Source organism: Sus scrofa, chromosome 5 (assembly GCF_000003025.6).
Source record: "Sus scrofa isolate TJ Tabasco breed Duroc chromosome 5, Sscrofa11.1, whole genome shotgun sequence".
NCBI classification, from domain to species: domain Eukaryota; kingdom Metazoa; phylum Chordata; class Mammalia; order Artiodactyla; family Suidae; genus Sus; species Sus scrofa.
In genome coordinates this window covers 96,943,759-96,966,062 of record NC_010447.5, presented here as the reverse complement: position 1 = coordinate 96,966,062, position 22,304 = coordinate 96,943,759, and the positions used below count along the sequence as shown (strand labels likewise).

The 22,304-nt window shown below is 34.5% G+C and overlaps 1 protein-coding gene across 10 annotated transcripts in view; it reads left to right on the top strand.

The window, feature by feature from the left end:
- LRRIQ1 (leucine rich repeats and IQ motif containing 1) overlaps positions 1 to 22,304 on the top strand; it is a 292,539-nt gene that overhangs the window by 127,656 nt on the left and 142,579 nt on the right. For all 10 annotated transcript variants that reach the window (XM_021092787.1, XM_021092788.1, XM_021092795.1 and 7 more), the window contains 2 exons: positions 2,421 to 2,573; positions 4,481 to 4,631. In XM_021092787.1, coding sequence (XP_020948446.1) covers positions 2,421 to 2,573; positions 4,481 to 4,631 — 304 coding nt within the window. The remainder of the gene's footprint in view (positions 1 to 2,420; positions 2,574 to 4,480; positions 4,632 to 22,304) is intronic.

Sequence of the window (22,304 nt, the reverse complement as noted above, 5' to 3'; positions counted from 1 at the left end):
AGAGCATAAAGCAGTTTTATTTATGCAATAATTATCATGCGTGCATCAAAAATGATTACTGTAAAAATTTATTTGATTTCGTATGTTTGGAAAAATCCAGAGTGGGGTAGAGAATAAATTTCCATATCATAAGGAAAATTTTCAAATGTGCAATTAAAGGAGGGAGGAAGTCCCATGAAATGCCTTCTATTCAAAAGTGGACACCATTAACAAGGATGCTGCAGCAGCTGTCTCTCCTGCACTATAATTAAATTTAGAGAGGTTGCAACATCATAATAACTAGAACTCAATTGTGTTTATATAGTTGATTGTAAGGATCATATTATTAAATGGGGTAGGAGAGTATACATTTTAAGGTCGAGTAGCGTTGGTTACTATAAAGCTGCACCTGTAAGTTTTTAGTTTTTAAGTCCTCTATTCTACATAGTGTGTTCAGTTTTTTAGTATAGAGCCCGTTTCTAATTACAGAATTTATAGTATCTTTTTGTGCACAGATTAAATGGGCATTATACAACAGTTATCCTGACACAAGTAGAGGAATATTTTTCTTTCTGGAAAATTATAAAAAAGACATTTTTTTTCAGAAGTTGTTTTAGATTATGAATAATTGAGAAATTCCTAAAATAATTATGAAACTAGAAAATTTATTCACCCAAAATTGTAAATAAATCAGTTATTACTTTTGCTACTAAAAGCAAGAAGTAGACTAATCCTTTCTTTCTTTTTTTTTTTTTTTTTTTTTTTTTGTCTTTGGTCTTTTTAGGGCCACACCTGTGGCATATGGAGGTTCCCAGGCTACAGGTCCAATCACAGCTACAGCTGCCAGCCTACACCACAGCCACAGCAATGCCGGATCCTTAACCCGCTTAGTGAGGCCAGGGATCGAACTCGCAACCTCATGGTTCCTAGTCGTATTTGTCTCTTCTGTGCCACCACGGGAACTCCACTAGTCCCTTCTTTTCGCCTCCATGAACATTTGATCTTCCCATTCACTTAAAAAATATGTAAATCTAAAACTTTAATGCTCAGGCAATGTTTCACAGGAAGAAGAGTTACTGCACTTAAGAATTTTATACTTTTTCTGGCTTTTTCTGAAGAAATAATGCTTTTAGTTTCAATAGAACGTTTTTTTCCCCTTTTTCGGCTGTACCTAAGGCATTATGGAGTCCTGGCCAGGGATTGAATCTGAGCTGCAGCTGCGACCTGTGCTGCAGGGGCTGCAGCCCTGGATCATTAAGCCACTGTGCCACAGCAGAAGCTCCTCAATAAGACATTTTCTGAATTTATTTTGAGGATGACATACACTAGACTATTTCTGTAGAGCTAATCATTTAAAAAATTGTTATTCAGTACCCAGGAAACCTGGCTTTAGGATTTGTGATGTGGCAATATGAAAGTATCCTTACTGTAGGGTCATTTGGCTTAATAGTTAGTTCTATGCATGGACTCAATCAGTGTGAAGGACAGACATGTTATTACATCACTACTGTGCCAGTTTTACATAGGCAAGAGCTCTTGAGTTGAATAAGTGGGCTGTTTTTCAGTAATCTCAAAATATTTCTCTCTGACATATTCTTGTATGTCAGACTACTGTAAGGGTAGTCCTTAATATACATACCTTAAAGTTGAATACATTCTTTGATACTGAATTTTCTTTAGTTGAAAAGACTTAAAAAGGGAAATGTTCCTTTGGAGAAAAGCTTTATTAAGATTTACGTCTATAATAATATCTGAGTAGTAAGTGTCGTAAAAGTCTGCTAATAGCTGTTTATGATTTGTTATACCACAGATGCCATATGCTCTTAGTATATGGCATTATTCAGTAGGAAAGAATGGTTCATACCGTTCTAATACAGAAGTCTTGCGATAGGATGTTCTTTGTATGGCATGGTTCAATTTTTATTGCATGTTTCTGCTTAAAGGTCCTGTAATTTCTCTTTTCAAACTTGCTTCTCTTTTGGAAGATAGCTGAGCTCTTCGAATTGAAGCATGGCGGGTTGGATGTAAAATCTAGCCCTTGACTTGTGCCTTCCGTACTATCCAGCTGTCCTAAGATACTGTCACACACAAATCATCAACATTTACACTGTGCAATCCTGAAACTAATGCCAATGAACATGAAAAACAAGGAAAGTGAATTTGGTCAAAAAACAGGGTGTGAACTAATAAATGACTATATTATTATTCCTTCTATGCGTATTACTTTTGAACTCATGAATGATTGCATTATTTTGCCTTTCTATGAAGAGAACAAAAGTGGCAAAATGGCCAGATAACTTAAATGAAACTGAGTTGTTAGTCAATGTGGGTTTCCATATATAGCATTCCTTTTTTTAGGTGAAGTTTCTGCGAGGCTAGTATAGTTTATATTCGTTATACTTAGGTAATGTTATACACTCCAATATTCTTGAATTTTCTAGGTTACAACAATTTCATTTCAAGATTTGCCAGGTTGTAGCCTCTCCACACTGGCAGAGTGTACAAATCTTCAGTGTCTGTCTCTTCAACGCTGTGGATTAACTTCTTTGCACGGCCTGAATAACTGCAAAAAATTGAAGTACATTGATGCACAGGTGTGTCCTCTGATCTATTCAATATTTTATAATAAAATATAAAATTGTGTCATGTGTACATTTAAGAAAAGACAATTTTAAAGAAATATTTACTAAAATAACCTGTAACTCAGGGTCTAAAAAGATCAAGGGCCAAAATTTGTGAGAACCATACATGGAAGATGATTAGGTCGTATGACCTGGGAATTACTTATCTTTATCTGCAGATGATATTATCTTGTTACTTTTTGATGTGTAACAAATGACCACATTACCTAGTAAATTAAAACCAGCAACCGTTTTATTTGTTCGTGGTTCTGTTGTCCATGAGTTGAGGCTAGGCCTGTGTGGGCATTACATACTGTATTGACTGGGTCTCTTGTGTAATTTGCAGCTGGGGCTGGAATGTCCAAAATGCCTTCTCTTACATGCCTGGTGCCTTGGGAGGCTGGAATTTCAAGCTAAATCTCTCTTTCTGCTGTCTTGGGCATCTTTACAGAGGGAGTGTTCTAAAAAGATAAGCTTCAATATGAAGGGCTTATCAAGCATCTTGCTGGTATCATGCTCACTTCTGTTCTACTGGCTAAGCTTTCAGTTCGTATAGGAGCCTACTGTGTGGATGTGGGAATATTGGATTGTGAGGTTTATTGGGAAGTAACATTCTACCACAGTCTACCCCTGGCTTCTAATAAGTCACATCCTTACTGCATGCAAAAGGCACTCATGTCCCAAAGAGCCCAGAGTCTGATCAATTTATGGCATCAGACTCAGACTTGAAGCACAGAAGCTTCTCGTCATCTAAATCAGATCCAAGTGGAGGTGATCTGTTCAGAGAAAGTTCTTGCAACTCAAAGATCTGTGAGGTTAAATGAAAAGTTGTCTTCCTTCCTCCTCCCTGCCCCCTTCACACCCACACACGTAAGACATGACTTGATGAATTACGAGTCAGTCCCATTCAAAAATGGGAGAAAACAAGAAGCTCATTGCAGTCCCTGGTCCATGGCTAAGAACAACAATCAGCTCCTTAATAAGGACTTAGTTCTGCTCCGTGGGAATGGTTCTCTGTGACTCTTGGGTCTGCCCACAAAGCTTTTAATTCCATTCTCAAGGCATCTTTTCTTTTCCATAAGAAGTGCCCTGTTTCAAAGCTGGTAATTTTTCTCAATCTGTTTCTTTCTTGCGGAAGACTGGGGAGAGGGTAGCTAGAGCTTTCTTTTTATTTTTGGATTATATTCTTTTCAGTTCAAACTGACAGTGCTTCCGCCAATATGACTTTCTTTTCGAACTTTGTGAGTTTCCTATGCTCCTTACGAAGTTTACTCCTTTAGATAGAGGATCTTTTTGAGAGGGATGCTGTGGGACTACACCTTTAAGATTCTTAAAAGCCCGTTTATCTTTCTGAGGTCCTAAAAGAATTACTCTTGCATCCTTGACTTATGATCTTGACACTGAGACCAATATTATGTGTTGCAGAGATATGTGTGTTGAGTAAAAGTATAAATCTTTACATGAGATATATACCTAATTCATGATACTGGTATTCTTTGAGGGAAAAGGTAGCAAAAGGAACCGAAGAGGGGAAACGAGAAAATTTCCACTTTTTTCAGGTTTGGTGTTTTAAAAATAACAATTTTATAACAGCTATGACCAAATGTTCACTCATGTTCATTTAGATTGTCTGAAATATTTTTATATGCTCCTCTGCATTTTCTTTATTTTGAAAGATTATTAGTGAATACAAAATCAGTTTGATTATTTATTTGGTTACTTAATATTTTCATCGAGGTAGAGGACATGCTTATCCTAAAAGTTAGGCATTCACATATTCATTTGGAGACTATATCTCATCTTCCCTCTCTTTGCAAGCTTAAAATGTTTCATTAAAGAGCCATTGAAATAAAACTAATTGCATTTGTTCTTTGTTTTAGGAAAACCGTATTGAGACTATCAGCTGTGAAAATTTGGAACATCTCTGTGCTGTTGTTCTTAATAAAAATCAGCTGACTTCTTTTCATGGTTTGGATGGCTGCACTAACATCCAAAAGCTTGAACTTTCGCATAATAAAATCACTCGAATTGGTGAGAACAACGAAATTTGAATACCTAGACATTTATTTCTCATGTTATATTTTGTTTCATTTATTCTTTTTAAAGAATAGCCTACCGTCACTAAATTGCTTATTATAGTCAAGCCGTACATATTTAATATTTTACCCATATTTATGGAGGAAATACAACTAGTTTTAATGTATATAAGAGGAATATGCTCCCCCTCCTGGCAAATGGGTAGTTGTCAGTAGCTTCTTAAATTAGTGTATTCATTTCCATGGGTTTTCTCCTTATAACCCGTTCTCCTGGGGAGTGTAATATCCCCGTTTGGTGCCATCGTATTTTTATGGCTTTCTGCACTTCTCAGCAGCTGTCATAACTGTTTCCCAGGAAACCTCTTCTTTGCTGGTCTCCTCACCTACACACATCACTTGTACTAACCTTTCCCTCTTTAGATAAGGCTACTAACGCCACGTAAAAGAAAGACTGTATCAGTTTGAATCTCCCGAATCATCTCTGTCTCTCCCATCCATCTGTATATATTGATAGTTGTTTCCATCCTTATTCTTTTAATCCATGTAAGTCAGTGATGAAATGTATTTTATTGTTTAAGGCTAGCCCTTCTATTTTCTGTGAATATACCTATCATTCTCCTCTGGAATCTTCCTCCATCATTTATTACCTGTGTCGTGTCAGATTCTTCCTATTGGCATTCATTTCTTCCATTGCTTCATCTCTCCTTAGGTTTTGCGGAAGTGTTCTGTTTTCACTTCTTACTACCCAATTTCCCTCTTCTACTCGCTGAAATCCAGCTTTGACTCACTTCTATGCATTTCCAGTGTGGTAACTCTAAAATGAAAATCTCATGTTTTTCACTATTTGACTTAAAATTCTGTTTTTTTTTTTTCATTATTTAACTTGTGAGATTCTCAAGAGACTTGATAGAGACTTAGATAATAGTTAAGAATGATCAAGACATGCCAAAAGATCATGAACTGGATAAAAACATTACTCTGGTAATAATTATTAATGGATTAAATTGCTGGATCTCCAAAAGGTACATCTATTCTGTCTTCTCTGTCCTGCAGTCATTAGGAAATGTGATCTGGACTGAAATACTAGGGAGCAGGCTGGGAGTAGCTGGAGGGGTAGAAGTAAGCCTACCTTTGGGTTTAGACTTGGTTCTACTTCGTCCTTCTTGATAGTAGTTTTGTTTTGTTTGCTTATTTTTTTCTTTCTTCTTTTCCTTATTGGAAATTCCAAACATCTACAAAATGAATATGCAGAGATTTCGTATAACCATATTCAACATTTGGTCCATGATTACTGCTTTGTTTCTGATGTTATCTTTTCTTTTTAAAAGCAAACCCCAAATCATAAAATTTATCCTTTCCTACCTCAGGAAATGGATTTTAGTCATATGGCCCTTTCTTAACTACAATGCATTGCGATGCCTAATAAAATTAATAGTGATTCCTTATATCAACTGCTAATTCATAATTCAAATTTCCTTATTTTCTTAAAATTGTCTGGGTTGATTTGAATCGTAACACAAACAATGACCACACATCATATTTACAAAGATGTCTGAAGTCTTTATAGTAGTCCTCCCACTTTTTTTCCTCCATCCCATTGATCTGTTGCAAACCCTGTGCTAATTTGCATATACAGAATCCTGCATTCTAGATTTGTCCCTTAACTTCCTTTTAATGTATTAAAACTGTTTCACTATGTCCATAAATGTTTTGTTTCCTGTAAATGAAAATTAGCTGAAAGTGCTTGGTTAAATAAAACTCAGTCTTTTGGGCAGGTATTTTTCCTGGGTGTCGCTCTGTGCTTCATATTACATCAGGAGCCACCCATGTTTATTTGCTTTCAATGATGCTACAGTCACTTATTGGGTATAGCTAGTGATAACCTAAACTCTCCTGATAAAGTTGCCTGCTAACCTTTTATCCAGTGCTTTCATCCATTGATTAATGTGCCCTGAATCAATTAATACAATGGGGAATACAAAAAATGAGTTTTCTGATTTAAACGTTCCTTCCTTTTTTTTTTTTTTTTTTTTTTTTTTGTCTTTTTGCCATTTCTAGGACGGCTCCTGTGGCATATGGAGGTTCCCAGCCTAGGGTCTAATCGGAATATAGCTGCAGACCTACGCCAGAGCCATAGCAATGCGGGATCGGATCTGCACCTACACCACAGCTCACGGCAACGCCAGATCCTTAACCCATTAAGCAAGGCCAGGGATCAAACCCGCAACCTCATGGTTCCTAGTCGGATTCATTAACCACTGAACCACGACTGGAACTCTCCTTCCACATTCTTAAAGCTGGAATCATTTATTTAATAAAAACTATTTGGTTATCTTGGAATAGTTTGTAGAGGAAATATAGGGATAAATGCCTGTCTTTATATTGACAAATTTTTATAGTAAGGTCTTAGTGGCCCTCAGTTACTTGCAGAAGTGCCAAATGAATTTTTTTTTGTTTTATACTTATTTTCTTTTTCTCCCTGCTCTTCTTTCTTAGTATCCTTATGAACTCATAGAATTTTATAATACAGAATATCCAGGCTCTTCTCTTATTATACTTTTTGATACTCACATTGTCCTGTCCTGTGAATTTGGTTGAAGATATCAAATACTGAATCTCCAATTCAGATTTACTTTTTGAACTCTATAGTTGTGTTTCTTTTCTCTTCCGCTGTAGTCCATGGTTGATTATTTACTATCTATTATAATATCCATAAAATAGTTTCAAAACAACAGTGCCAACATTAGAAGCATTTGGAAGTCTTTAGAAAAAAAACTACACAATTGAGATTTTTTGCATTTCTTTTGGTCCTTGTACTTCGTCCTCCAAAGTGATGCGCTCACTTGAAGTATTTTATCGTTGTGACTATGTTATCAGTTTGAAATCTCATTAGTTCACTTTTCCCATTTGGTTCCGTTTTATTTTTGATGTCTAACAGATACGTGTTCCCACAGTCTACATTAAAAAGGGCCTATTCAGAGAGGTGGTGCTTTCATCCTAGTCTCTTCACTCTGTTCTTCCATCTACCTTTATGTACAGACTTTTCTGCATGTATGTGTATAGTAATACATATTTATATGTGATGTGTTTGAAATATGCACATACATAAGAAATATATTTTGTAAGTACTCTTCTTCAAGTGCATGCTCTTTTTTTTAACAGATGAACTTCATGTGTGAAGTTCATAGTGTCCCTTTCCATGGCTTCATCATATTTGGTTGTGCACCTTGACCAGAGTTTATTCTGCGGGTCCCTGCTTGATGGACAGTGGGTGGTTTATGATCTTCCACATTGCCAGAAGGATTAACCTGATACTTATGTCATTTCATGCTTTATCAGACATATCTTTAGGTGAATTTCCTACCATATATTCTTGGGACATCTTTAATTTAGGAAGAGAGTGCCAGACACTTTATAGGTTTACCATTTTGTATTCCTGCCTTTAATGCATGTTAATATCAGGTAGGTTTTTTTTTTTTTTTTTTGCTTTCTTCTGTTTATTATGGTATTTTAGATTTTAATATTTAATTATTTTTTATCATTTTTCACTCTTTTTGACATAAGTACTTGAGTCTGTAAATTTTCCTCTGAGTGCTGTTTTTTTCTATTGATATATATTTTCATCTATTCTATAATTTGTGATATATTTTATCTTTTACCTAAAATTTTAAATTCCCATATGAAAAGACCATTTTTGTTATTATATTTTTCTAGTTTTATTGTATTATAGTCAGATTATTTTTGTGCCATTTCTGCTTTTTGAAACTTGTGCTTTCTAATATGTGGTTAATTTTCAGGAATGTTTCATGTATACTTGAAAAGAAGGGTTTTTTGGTTGAAATATAGAGTTTATATTTTCATCTTTAAGATCTAGGTTAGTAATCATTTATTTTAGGTCTCCTGTACCTACTCAATTTACCTTCGACTGAAGAGTTGTGCTAGTTTGGTTTTTTTTTTTTTTTTTTTTGCCTTCTAGGACTGTACCTGTAGCTATGGAAGTTCCCAGGTTAGGGGTTGAATTGGGCTGCAACTGCTGGCCACAACAATGCAGGATCTGAGCCGCCACGTGTCTGCAAGCTACACCACAGCTCACGGCAACGCTGGATCCTTTAACCCACTGAGCAAGGCCAGGAATTGAACGTGCATCCCATGGATACTAGTTGGGTTTATTACCACTGAGCCACAGTGGGAACTCCTAAATGTGTTTGTTCTTCACCAACCTCCTTTGGTTTCTCCAGCTCTATGCTGTTAGCATATGTTAGTTTCTCCAGCTCATAGCTTTCTTAACTGTTCTCTTTATTGTGAATTTTAGCCTTGTAAATTAGAAATTGCCTTCTTTGTCTCTTTAATGCTTTTGTGACTGAATTCTACCTTGTCTCATATGGTTTCATTCTTTGTATTTGCCTAATGGCTGTCTGAAAAAACTTTCTGACCTTTCCGAAATACTTTGTTTCAGAAATGTACTTGTATACAGCATGGGTTTGCATTTTATCTTTTGATCCAAGCTTAAATGTTGTTCTCTCATGTAGACCTTGGCCATTTGTTTTTTTTTTTTTTTTTTTTTTTTTTTGTCTTTTTAGTGCTGCATCCCTGGCATATGGAGGTTCCCAGGCTAGGGGTCAGTCAAATTGGAGCTGTATCTGCTGGCCTACGCCACAGCCACAGCGATGCCAGATCTGAGCCACGTCTGTGACCTGTATCACAGCTCAAGGCAACGCTGGATCCTTAAATTACTCACTGAGGCCAGGGATCGATCCTGTGTCCTCATAGATCCTAGTCAGATTCGTTTCCACTGAGCCACGACCGGAGCTCCGGCCGTTTGTATTTATTACTTTAACTCGCATAATTGGTTAGTTCTGTACTCACTCAGGATGATGTTGTCTCTTTCTGGAGAGGCCTTATTGATAACAAGGACTGCCTCCACGACCGGGGCACCTCCGCTTCCTACTTATCCATTCAGTTTTCATAGGATTTCCTCTGCACACGTCTGTGGATTCAGTCTGGATTGTGTTGGATGTTTGGTCCTGGATGATTTCTACCCCAGTTACAAAAAAATTTAGCTTATGATTTTTTTTTAATATCCCATTTGCAATGGAAGGATAGGCTGAAGATATTTTAATTTCTTTGTTGCTCCTTGTGAATCTCTGGAGGAGGTTTGGAGAGAATTGGACCTAATCAGTTACCGTCATCTCTCATTTATTTTAATATGGGAAAAATATAGTTGTTTTCATAATGAAAGCTTTTGTTTTATAAACATTTCAAGGCGTAATTTTTAAAGGGTAGTATATAATGTTTTTTAAAGTGTTTATTTGCCTGTGTGTCTGTGCTGCCTGTTTTGGGACCACTCATCACTATTTCCTATATGTAAATACTGATGCTTTGGATGCACATTTTTTATTTTAAAAATTTAATTCAAAATGCACACAGAATTAATTTTGTTGTTCTTGGAATGAAGGCAAGTGCGCTGATAATGTATGTTACTTTATTGGCACACACTGAAGCAAGCCTGAAAAAAAGAAAAAAAAGCTTGTTTGTAAGAAGAAGTGCTTGAACTCCCATTCACTTCATTTTCATTGCCAACAGTGCTGTATGGGATTTTGTGTAGTCAGTGGATTTCCTGGGATAGGATATCTGCATGATTTATGTGAAAACTGCCGTAGTATTAATTGATGTACCTGAGGCATCTCTGTGCAGTGCAGAGCAAGCAAAGTAAAAGACATCTTTGCTGTCTGTGGGGTACAACGAAAACACTGTATTTATTGAGTGTGAGAAGAGTATACATGAGAAAAATAGATTTTCCGAAGACCAGTTGGAGTCTGTTTTTCATCTTGAGGAATTGCTTACGGAGATTCTGGTTGAGCTAAGTGAAAAGCATAGATTTTTGTCTTTCAATGATATATTGGTGCTTAGAACCCTTAGGAAGGGGCACAAAGATAGATTTGTGTTTATAAGTTAATAACTCACTATTCCATACTATAATATTTCTTAAGGAGGTGAAATAAAATTGGAAGCAATATCATGTCTTCTGCATTTCTAGTTTCGAGTTTAATTTGTTCCTACTTCTTAGTAAGCTGTAGTTACTGCCGTAGTTAATATGTAATGTTAGGTCTGATTGATCTTTTTATTAGAAAACATTAGTACACATGTTTATTTTACTTTTATGAATTTAAATGAATGAAAACAAGTCTGTCATTCTCTTTAAGGCAAGTCATTTGAAATCATTTACGCTGAATATTTTCCATTCTGATTAAACTGGTTAATTGTTTAAAAACACAATGTGAAATATACCTTTTTAATGTAATAGCTTAACTTTTAATTCTGCAAATTGGAAGTTACAAATTAGTATTTAATGCTTTAATGTTTAAACATATTGTGTGCTATGACTGTGGAAAGATATGGGTTTAATTATTATTATTAATTATAACTTAAATACAAATTTAAAATATAATTCAAAATGATACCTTTAAGATGTATTATAGGAGTTCCTGTCATGGCTCAGTGGAAACGAATCTGTCTGGCATCCATGAAGACTCAGGTTCGATCCCTGGCCTCATTCATTGGGTTAAGGATCTGACATTGCCATCAGCTATGGTGTAGGTTGTAAACAGGCGGCTCGGACCCTTCGTTGCTGTGGCAGTGGTGTAGGTCAGCAGCTACAGCTCTGATTCGACCCCTAGCTTGGGACCTCCATGTGCTTCAGGTGTGGCCCTAAATAGACAAAAAAAAAAAAAAAAAAAAAAAAAGGAGTTCCTGTCATAGCACAGTGGAAATGAATCTGACTAGGAATCGTGAGGTTGTGGGTTCGATCCCTGGCCTCTCTCTGAGTGGGTTAAGGATCCAGTGTTGCCGTGAGCTGTGGTGTAGGTTGCAGATGCGGCTCGGATCCTGCATTGCCGTGGCTGTGGTGTTGACCGGCAGCTGTAGCTTGGATTCGAATGCTAGCTTGGGAACCTCCATATGCCACAGGTGCGGCCCTAAAAAAGGACAAAAAAAAGACACAAAAAAGATGTATTACATATTGAGGTGCAGATTATTTTCTGGTCAAAATGTAGCAAAAAATATACTATTATATTGGGTATGTATGGTCATATTAATTTTGTGGTAATTTAAAGAAGACTGTGGAGTTCCCGTCGTGGCTCAGTAGTTGACAAATCCAACTAGGAACTATGAGGTTTGGGTTCGATCCCTGGCCTTGCTCAGTGGGTTAAGGATCTGGCGTTGCCGTGAGCTGTGGTGTAGGTCGCAGACACGGCTCGGATCCCACGTTGCTGTGGCTGTGGTGTAGGCCGGCAGCTACAGCTCCAATTCAACCCCTAGCCTGGGAACCTCCATATGCCATGGGAAGCAGCCCTAGAAAAGGCAAAGAGACAAAAAAAAAAATAAAAATAAATAAATAAGGAAAGAAAGAAGATGAATTTTTATACTTTTTCTATAATAGCTTCTATTTTGTTTTATTTTCTAAAATTAGTTCTATTTTGTTTTGACTATAAAGTATTTTTACTTGATCTGGAGTTATTCCTGCATATTTTGAATGCACAAAATAATTGCTTTAAGTACATTAAATTCACTTCAGGTTGATGATTTTAAAGATGGATTCATTTTAATTGGAAAAGAGATTTTACATTTTTTAATTTAAAATGTTTTATTTTTTTCCTTGAAGTTATATGTATCTTTATCTTATGAAACTCAGTTTTATTTGGGTGGATTATAGTTTAAATTTTAGCCTGTATTATCATCATTATATCTCATGCTTTCTTTTGCCCGAAATTTCTCTTAAGTAAATTTCAGACAAAATTGGTAAGACATTTTGTTTTGTACAAGTAATGTGGAAAAAAAATTATGAAAGAGTCTCGTCACAGTAGTCATTAAAGTTTATAAAATTGAAAAAAAAATTAGGGGTATTTTGGCCCTTTTTTTTTCTTCTTAGGCCCACACCTGCAACATATGGAAGTTCCCAGGCTAGGGGTCGAATTGGAGCTACAGGTGCTGGCCTATGCCACAGCCAAAGCCACACCAGATCCGATGCCTGTCTGCTGCCAGCTACACCACAGCTTATGGCAACACTGGATCCTTAACCCCACTCAGCAGGGCCAGGGATTGAACCTGCATCCTCATGGATACTAGCCGGGTTTGTTACAGCTGAGCCACAACTGGAACTCCAAAAAATTAGTATTTTTCATTTAGTTTTTGAATGATTAGCCAAAGCAAATGAATAATAGGTGATTCATAATTTAGTTTCCTTTTTCCTCCCAAAATATGTTTTAATTTTGTTGACTTTCTAGTAGAAACATTTTGAAACTAAATTATTTAAACTTCATGTGGTAAGACCAAAGTGTTTTATAGAAAAAAATACAACTCAGTATAATAAATACAGTAATCGATAATTTTTTTTAAATTTTATGTTGCATTTTATACTTTAACTAATTCGGTCTTCACATAAGTGTTATGAGTTAGGTACTGTTAAATCTTTTTTTTTTTTTCAAGATAAGAAAACGGAAAAATAAGAACTTTAGGTAAATTGTCTAAAATCAGTTAATAAATGATAGGTCCAGGATTTGAAATTCAGCAGGCTACTCTGGTACCTAATTTTTTTGTTGTTTCATTCTTCTGCCTCCCTCATAATTATGCATTTAATATTTAAGATTATTGCTGTTTTGTTGTACCATATTATACCTCTTGATGCTGAAAAATATGATTTTAAGTTTTACCCATTAATACATTATTAATGAGCAAATTTATTGAGTACCTACTATGTGTAAGCACTTTTCCAGGCATTAGAGCATAGTACTGGAATATTTCTGAATATGCAGCAGTAAACAAAATAAATGACAGTTCTTACTTTCACTGAGATCATTCTGGTGATCAGTATTTATGTAGAGAGAAAGACACTGGGAGTAAATTGCCGTGTTTCCTTTATTGACTATTGCGTAAAAATGAAAAATAAGTGTAATGGTAATGTGTAAGAGTGAATAACTAGTTTTCTTATTCATGAAGCTTCTGTTTCTGGTATTTTAGGAAAACCTTAATCTGGAAAAAAGTTTTTTTTTTTTTAATACCAGCAATTTATAAATTAGTACTTTATAAATTTCAGGCCTTATAGTCCTTTAAAATATTGTAAATAGTGATACTAGGATATTTATTTTCTGCTTTATTTTCAAATAATACTGCTTTCTAGAAAAGTGTACTAATATTCTAAGTAAAACATACATCAAAATCAACATTTTTCACATGGCTTGATTACTGTGTCCTGGCTTATAGGGAAAATGTGTTTGGATTAATTCTTGCTGCCAAATGGTTGTCGTTGGAACCTTAGAAAAAAAATAATGAATAAATAAGATAAAGCTCTGCGTATTTTGCTTGTAGAAATGTTTTTTTTTTTTGTTATATTTTTAGTGACTCCTTTAGATTCCACTAGATGGTGCTAGCTTACCCTTCAGTTTTGAAATGTAACACAATGCCTACTACTACAAAGCTGAAACGGATTTTGCAGATCTGCCAGCCAAGGCTTCTTAGTTTACAGACGGAAAAACAGACCCACATAGCTTTCAGCTCCTGGCAGAGGTGGGGCTAGAATCCACATTTCCTGATTCCTGTCTCAGTCTTCTTTTTTCCATACAACCTGTATGCTCCTGAAGGACCTTTGCATTGAAATCGAAAATCTCAAGTGTAACTCAGCCTATTTATACTGAACTGTCAAACAGCAATCGTTGAGCAGCTAAAAGATTCAAAGAAGTTAGACCTTGACCAAACACTTATGTTGTGAAAATCTCAGCGTAATTCGACATCTTTAGTTTTGCTGTTTCTTACAAGGAGGGTCCCCCCACCCCTCCCACCCTGTGTCAGGAATGTTTTGTTAGACCATTGGCTCATTTCTGTGGGAGGAATTCTTTGAAACAGATATTTGTAGCAAGTGTACTCAAATGCTAATTTTGCCATTGGCAATGGTGTTTTGAGGGATAAACATACTTGGCTTCACTTATATTTGGAGGGACTTAGGAAACTTTTAAAGGGCTAATAAAGAATATATTGAAGCGGTAAATTCAAGAATATTTAAGCAATTCTTTATAATTATTATATTTAAGGCCTTTGAAAAAGACTCTTGAATATTTGGGGGCTGTTTTGTTTTGGATGAGGAGTAGAAGAAATAGAAATTTTGACAGAGAGAACTATTTTTTAGAGATGTCGAGATAATGATATTCTAACGTAAGTCTTAACTATGTCTCTTTTGCTCAGTTCTCGTCCTTTATTTGACAACAAAGAATTTCTAAAATTAAAAGAAGAAAGGGGCAATTTATTCTAACTTCCTTCCCATCTAGATTCCTCCTTTTGATCCAGTGCACTGACTGGATCACATTACTGTTTAATCAGTTGCGTATAGACTTTTCTAAGTGTGTATTAATATCCTATTCCTTCTTCAAGGACTAGCTGAAGCATATTCTTTGAAGCCTTGTTTGGTCACTAAACTTAACAGTTTTCCTTGCTTTTATTGAGGGTAATTGTTAGGAAACAATCACTATAATTTTTAGTACCCACCATGTGAAAGTGTTGTACGTGCTACTTGAAAATATTATTTTTAATCCTCCCAATAATGTGAAATCACTCCCACTCCACAAATACAGGAACAAAGGATCAGAGAAGTTAAGTAACTTGTTGATACTCACACAGCTAGTTTTCAAAGAGGTGTGTGTTATTGAAATCCAGGATTGCCTCCTTCAATGTCTGTTCATTATTCATTATGCCCTGTTGCCTTTGATTAAATGGGGCACTGGGCATGTTAGCATAGGAGTGGGGAAAACGTCAGAGACGTGACTCCCATGATGATTATAGATTGATTATAGATCATTCTCAAAGCTCTTTTTGTTTTGTTTTAAATACTTTTGAGGCAATACTATTTGATGCGTACAACGTTATAACTGTTGTGTGTTCCTGTTGAATTGATCAGTTTTACCATTTTTAAATGTTCCTTTTCAACAATATTAAAGCTTTCTGCCTTAGTTTTCTGTGTCTGACATAACCAGACCAGCTTTATATATTTTGGACTCAGGACCTTTTTAACACTCTTAAAAATTATTAGGACTTTCTTCAGACAGCTTTATTTTTGTAGGTTGTATCAGTATTTACTGTATTATGAAACAAACAGAAATTTGTTTTTATTTGTTAATTCACACTTTAAGATAATAAATCCTTTGCATTCATAACAGTTTTAAAATTAATAACTATTTTTAAACAAGAAAGATATAATGTTAAGAGGGTCATCCTTAGACGTATTTGCAAATCTCTGATGTCTAGCTTAACACAAGATAGCTCAATTTCCATGTTTTTCTTCTGCATTTAATTTTCTACAATATTACACTTCATGTAGCCTCTGGAAAACTCCACGTACACTCTTGAACAAATGCGAGTGAAAATGGCAAATAACCTCCCAGAATTATTATGAAAATAGTTTGACTCCATGGAACCCTTAAAAGCATCTTTGAATGAGGCCTCTGGACCACACTTTGCAAATTACTGTTTTAGTGTTTATGTAATACACCTTTTTCTATTGTTTTACTTACAGTATTTCTACAAGTTCTATTTTTTGAATTTTTATAATGTAGCATAAAAATGTGGTTTTTGTGATTGTTTTATTATTCATTCATTTTTGTTGTCATGTCACCTTTTTAATTTTATTTATGTATTTATTTATTTATTTATTTATTTTGAGGGCCACACCTGTAGCATATGGAATTTTCCAGGCTAGGAGTTGAATCCGAGCTTCAGTTGCCGGTCTACAGCACAGCCGCAGCAACCCCATATCCAAGCTGTATCTGTGACCTCCACCACAGCTCATAGCAATGCCAGATACTTAACCCACTAAGTGGGACCAGGGATCAAACCTGCATCTTCATGGATACTAGTCAGATTTGTTTCTGGTGAGTCCCAATGGGAACTCCACCTTTTTATTTCTTAAAAAACTTATTGGAGTAGAGTTGACTTTCAAAGTTGTGTTAGTTTCAGGTATATAGCAAAGTAAATCAGTTATCCATTCCTTTTCAGATTCTTTTCCCATATAGTTTATTACACAGTACTGAGTAGATTTTCCTGTCTTATATGTTGGTCCTTATTATTTATTTTATATACAGTAGTGTGTGTGTGTGTGTTAATCCAAACCTCCTAATTTATTCCTCTCCCCCACGTTTCCCCTTTGGTAACCATAAGTTTGCTTTCCAAATCTTTGAGTCTATTGTTGTTTGTGAATAAGTTGTTTTATTTTGTATTAGATTCTACATATTAGTGATCTCATATTTTTCTTTCTCTGACTTACTTCACTTAGTATGATCAGCTCTAGGTCCATCTATGTTGCTGCAAATGGGCTTATTTCATTCTTTTTTAAGGCCGAATAATATTCCGTTGTATATATGTACCACATCTTCTTTATCCAATCATCTGTTGATGGATATTTAGGTTGTTTCCATGTGTTACTATTGTAAACAATGCTACAGTGAACATTGGGGTACATGTATTTTTTTGAATTATGGTTTTCTTTGGATAGATGTCCATGAGTGGGATTGTGGGATCTTATGGTAGTTCTATATTTAGTTTTTTAAGGAACCTCCATACTGTTCTCTATAGTGGTTGTACCAATGTACATTCCCACTGAAACTAGGAGGGTTCCCTTTTCTCCACACCTTCTCCAGCATTTATTGTTTGTGAACATTTTGGTGATGGTCATTCTGACTGTTGTGAGGTGAGACTGCTTGACAAATTCTAGCCTTTAGTCCTGAATATTTGTGTAATCAATAATTAAGTGCAGTTATTGATATATTCAATTTTAAATCTACTCTCTTACTTTTTGATTCTTTGCTCTTTCTGTTCTTTTTTTTTCCTTTTCTTTTGCTTTGGTTGAAGTTTTAAATTATTCCATTTTTCTTTTCTATTATGTTATCTTTCATATATTATTTTACTGTTCCTTTGGTTTACTATAGATATTATATCATGTCTTCTTGATTTACCAAATCTAAATTTATTGGGCACTTTACTCTTCTCCAGGGCATGCTGTGGCGTTAGAAAAGTTAAACTGTATTTACTCCCTCTGAACTTCATGTTCTATTGTTGTCATGTATTGTAACTGGGTGTATGTGTGTGTCTGTGTTTCAAATGTTTTAAGACATTATTATTTTATAAAATCAATATCATTTGTATTCATTCACTTTTTAAATCTTTCCACTGACCTTTATTCTGCCTTTCATCTATAATATTCCTTTACCTGAGGAATATGCATACATATACACACACATATATGTGTATGTATTTTGAGATAATACCTACCATTTTGCATTTTCTGCATTGTGAATGTATTTTATTTTATTATATCTTTCCTTGCCTAGGTTGACATGCAAAAACCTATTGTTGATCTTGGAAGATAATTTATTTTTCCCCTTTTATGGACCATTGTTTTCATAAATTTACTCTGATGTTCCTATTTGTGGTTACCTTAGTATTTACCTTGCTTTGGATCCATTGTGCCTCTGAAATCAGTGGCTCGGTGTCTTTATTCTGTTTTGAAAGATTCTGAGCTATTATCTCTTTATGTACATATATGTACAATATACACAGATAAGTGTGTGTGTATATAGTTACCTATAGATTTAGTAGATATATATTCCCTCTATATTCTGTAATCCTCTTATACTTTTATAATTCTCTCACATTTCTTTTGCACCCCATGCATCATTCTGGATATTTCCTTGTAACTGAAATTATGGTTTACTAATTCTCTCTTCAGGTGTGCCTGATACAATGTTCAATCTGTCATGAGAGTCTTGTTTGTAGTCATAGATTTTCAGGTTTAAAATTTCCCTTTCCTTTTATTTCAATTCACAGTTCTATAGTATCAATATGTAAGTTTTAATTTTAATTTTCTTTAATGTTTTCAACAAACTTTTGTTAACTTCTGTGTCTGATAACTTCATTATCTTGGTTACACTGTAGATAGTTTCGATTATCTGTGATTTTCTTGATTTTTGTTCATATGGTGTTTTCTCCTTGCTTAGTTTTTTGTTATTTTACAATCAGACAATACTAAAAAAAAAAAAAAAAGCAAAGCTGTAGAATCAGTTCGAGGCTATGATGTTATTACGTTCCTCCAGAGGACTTTATTGTTTACAGCTACAAGCACTAGCAATCTCTGTGCAGCTAAATCTGTCTATTGGGATTGACATTATTTAAAGCTTGGTGTCATTACCTTGGGAGCCATTCTGTGTTTACTTAATGTGTAGCACGTGAAGGTCCCAGTCAAAAGTAAGGTGAGGATTCATTAGGCCTCCTTCTCTGAGGAGACCAGTTCCCCTGGATCCCAGTTTTTGACCCTTGCGCTACGAACTGTCTTGCACAGAATTAAATCGACACCCTGAATGAAGTACTCATCTCATTTCTCCTGGAACATAATCGTCCTACTCTATGATACCATTTTAGTTCTTAAATGCCTTCAGCAAATATGTTTATATTTGTTTCCCATTACCTAGTCCATCATTACTGTAAACAGAAAGCCTATGCATTTTCTACATATTCTGTTTTCACCGCTTTCCTCTCTTCTTTTGAGTTGTTATTTTCCCTCATTTCCTTTTTTTTTTTTTTTTTTTTTTTTTTTGCCTGCACCACAACAAGCAGAAGTTTCCAGGCCGGGGATTGAACTCATACCACAGCAGTGACCTGAACCACAGCACTGACAATGCTGGATCCTTAACCCACTATGCCACCAGAGAACTCCTTTTTCTAATATTTTTGATAGTTATATACCTCATTAATTTAGTGATCACCATAGAAATTATAAAATATACTCAATTTATTTCAAGTTAATTGATATTTTTACCTCAATTTTCCTGACTTAATGTGTTTTTTTTAATTCAGGATTTTAAGTATATTTTTATTTAACGCTTCAAGGAATATATTATGGTTATTCTATACAGTCAAACTTTGATCATATTTGCTCATATTTATTGCTTTTAAGCCCTTTATTCTTTTTTCATCTAAGATCTTGGATCACTTTCCTTCTTCCTGATACAGATCCTTTAAAATTTTCTCTTAAAGGATCTGTATCAGAAAGAGCTAACTGCTGGAAGTTTCTACAAGATTTAGTTTTTCTGTAAATGTCTTTACTTAACATTCATTGTAAAATTGTAATTGTAATGTAACTGTGTGTATTTTTCTAAATTGAAGTTTATTTTCTATCAATAATTTGTATATATTATTCTATTACTTTTTTACTTTTTCTGTTGCTCTTAAAAAGTCAGCTGTCTATAGAATTTCTGAAACTTTGAAGGTATTTTTTATGTCTTTTCAAGTATCCTTTTGTCATTGCTGTTATGAACTCTTATTCTGATCTAAGCATGGATCCTTCTTGGGTTTTGATACAATTTTGAATATGTGATTTGCACTTTTAAATTTTATCTGCCAGCCATTATCCCTGCAAACGTTTTTCTTTCTTATTTTGTTCTCTCCTTCTGAAATACTAGATATATATATATACACACACACATATATATACATATATACACACACATATATATACACACACACATACATATATATATATATATATAAAATCTTCTGACTCTTGCCTCCATATTTCCTATATTCTATCTTGCTGTCTGTCTTTGCTCCCTCTACTTAATTTCTATATATCGGTATTCCAGTTGATAAATTCTGGCTTGCTGTTAATCCTGGTCATTAAGTTTTTAATTTAAATTCATTCTAATTTTCATGTGAGTCTGGATTTGCTGGACTTTGTTATTTCTGCCAACTCTTGTTTATGGCATCTTATTTCTTTGTGTATTTCATGTGATTTTTCTTTCTTTTTTTTTTTTTGCAACCTGTTTATTTTCCCTGGAATTTAATCTTTGTGATTATTTCTAGTTATTAGATTAAAGTTTGTTCTTTAGAGCTTTTGCAGATGTCAAAGGACACAAACAATCTAGAATCATCTGTGCTACATTTTTGGTGAAGTTTTCTGATCACCATTAGAGTGATTTTAAGTTACAAACCGATGGGAGAGTCAGCTTGTGTTTATTATTTTAAAGAGAGTTTTTTTCCCCTTTCACTGAATTCTGAGATTTGAGATAGATAGCTTAATTTCCTGTCTTCTGGGTAGGTATATAGCTGATTGGGGTCCGGATTTACTTGGAATTTTCTGTCATACTTGCCTGCTATTGGTGACTTTTAAGTTTTGTTTACTCAAAGGCTACAGAAATTGATCTTAATATTCATCAAATTTAGCACATTTTCTCACAATGAAAACTGTTCTGCTTACTTCATTTTGCCAAGCATATCTATTTAGATTTTGGGCTGAGAATTCTTTACTTTCTTAATAGTTCATTTGAAACATTGAAAAAATGTAATGACTGTTTGTAGTTATTTTCAGAGGTAAAGATGACTGGAAATTTCCAAAAATGAAATTTTGTATTTTTTATGTAACTTTTAATCTAATCTACACAATGAAAATATGCCTGTTGTCTATAAATTAAAATGTAAATAATAAAATAACAATCCATATTCCCAGCATCCAGATTTAGTCAGTATTGGAGAGCCTTCCAGATTGGTTCCATGAGGACATAATCAGTGCTAGGACTTGTAGAATTAGTCTCCCATGAGTTTTATATTACAAGTAAAGCAGCTTTTGGAAAAATAGATTTTCATATTTGTAGTAGAAATGTGGAGACTATAAATGATTTATATGTGTTAACATAGAAGATACTAGATGCCTGTTATTTCAAGAAATTAGAATAAATTATCACATGTCACTATTAAGAAAATAAAACTAATGAGTTTTGCTAACACATGAATAAAAATTCAAAACTCTTTGAGGAATTACAAATGTAAAATAGTAAACAAAATGTCTTCCTTTATGCAGGAGGCATATTATATGAAAAAAAAAAGTAATCAAAATAAGAAATCGCTTGAATGAGTGTTATCTGTAACAATTCAGGCAATAATGATACCAACTTTTTCTATATAAATAAACGTACTTAGGGTAATGTTAAAAATTATACATTAGAATAAGTTTAATAATACCTGTGATTATTAGAGTATACCTAAAGAGACATGCTCTAGGCATGTATTTTATATTGTAATAGTAAAGTAACAATTAACTTTTTAGTACTGCTTTTGAGACGATGCAGCCAAAAAAATTTACTACTACTGAGATAGAACATCAACTGGAATAATGATTTATAAAGTAAGCAATCATTCAAATATATTAAGGTATTAAAAAATAATCTTAAAGTGATCAGTAATCATCCACACATGAATTATTGGGAAACATTCATTTTCAACAAATTTTCTTACAATTTACTAAGCCAGCACATATTTTAAAACTCATCAAAGCCTTGTTAAGCAATAGAGCAGGAAATTATGTGAAAATGTTTTGACTTTAAAATTTTAGGGGAGTTCCTGTCATGGCTCAGTGGAAACAAACCCAGCTAGCATCCAAGAGGACGAAGGTTCGATCTCTGGCTTTGCTCAGTGGGTTGAGGATCTGGCATTGCTGTGAGCTGTGGTGTAGGTTGCAGACATGGCTTGGATCCTGTGTTGCTGTGGCTGTGGCATAGGCCGGCAGCTGAAGCTCTGATTTGACCCTTAGCCTGGAAACTTCCATATGCCACAGGTGTGGCCCTAAAAAAGCAACAATATT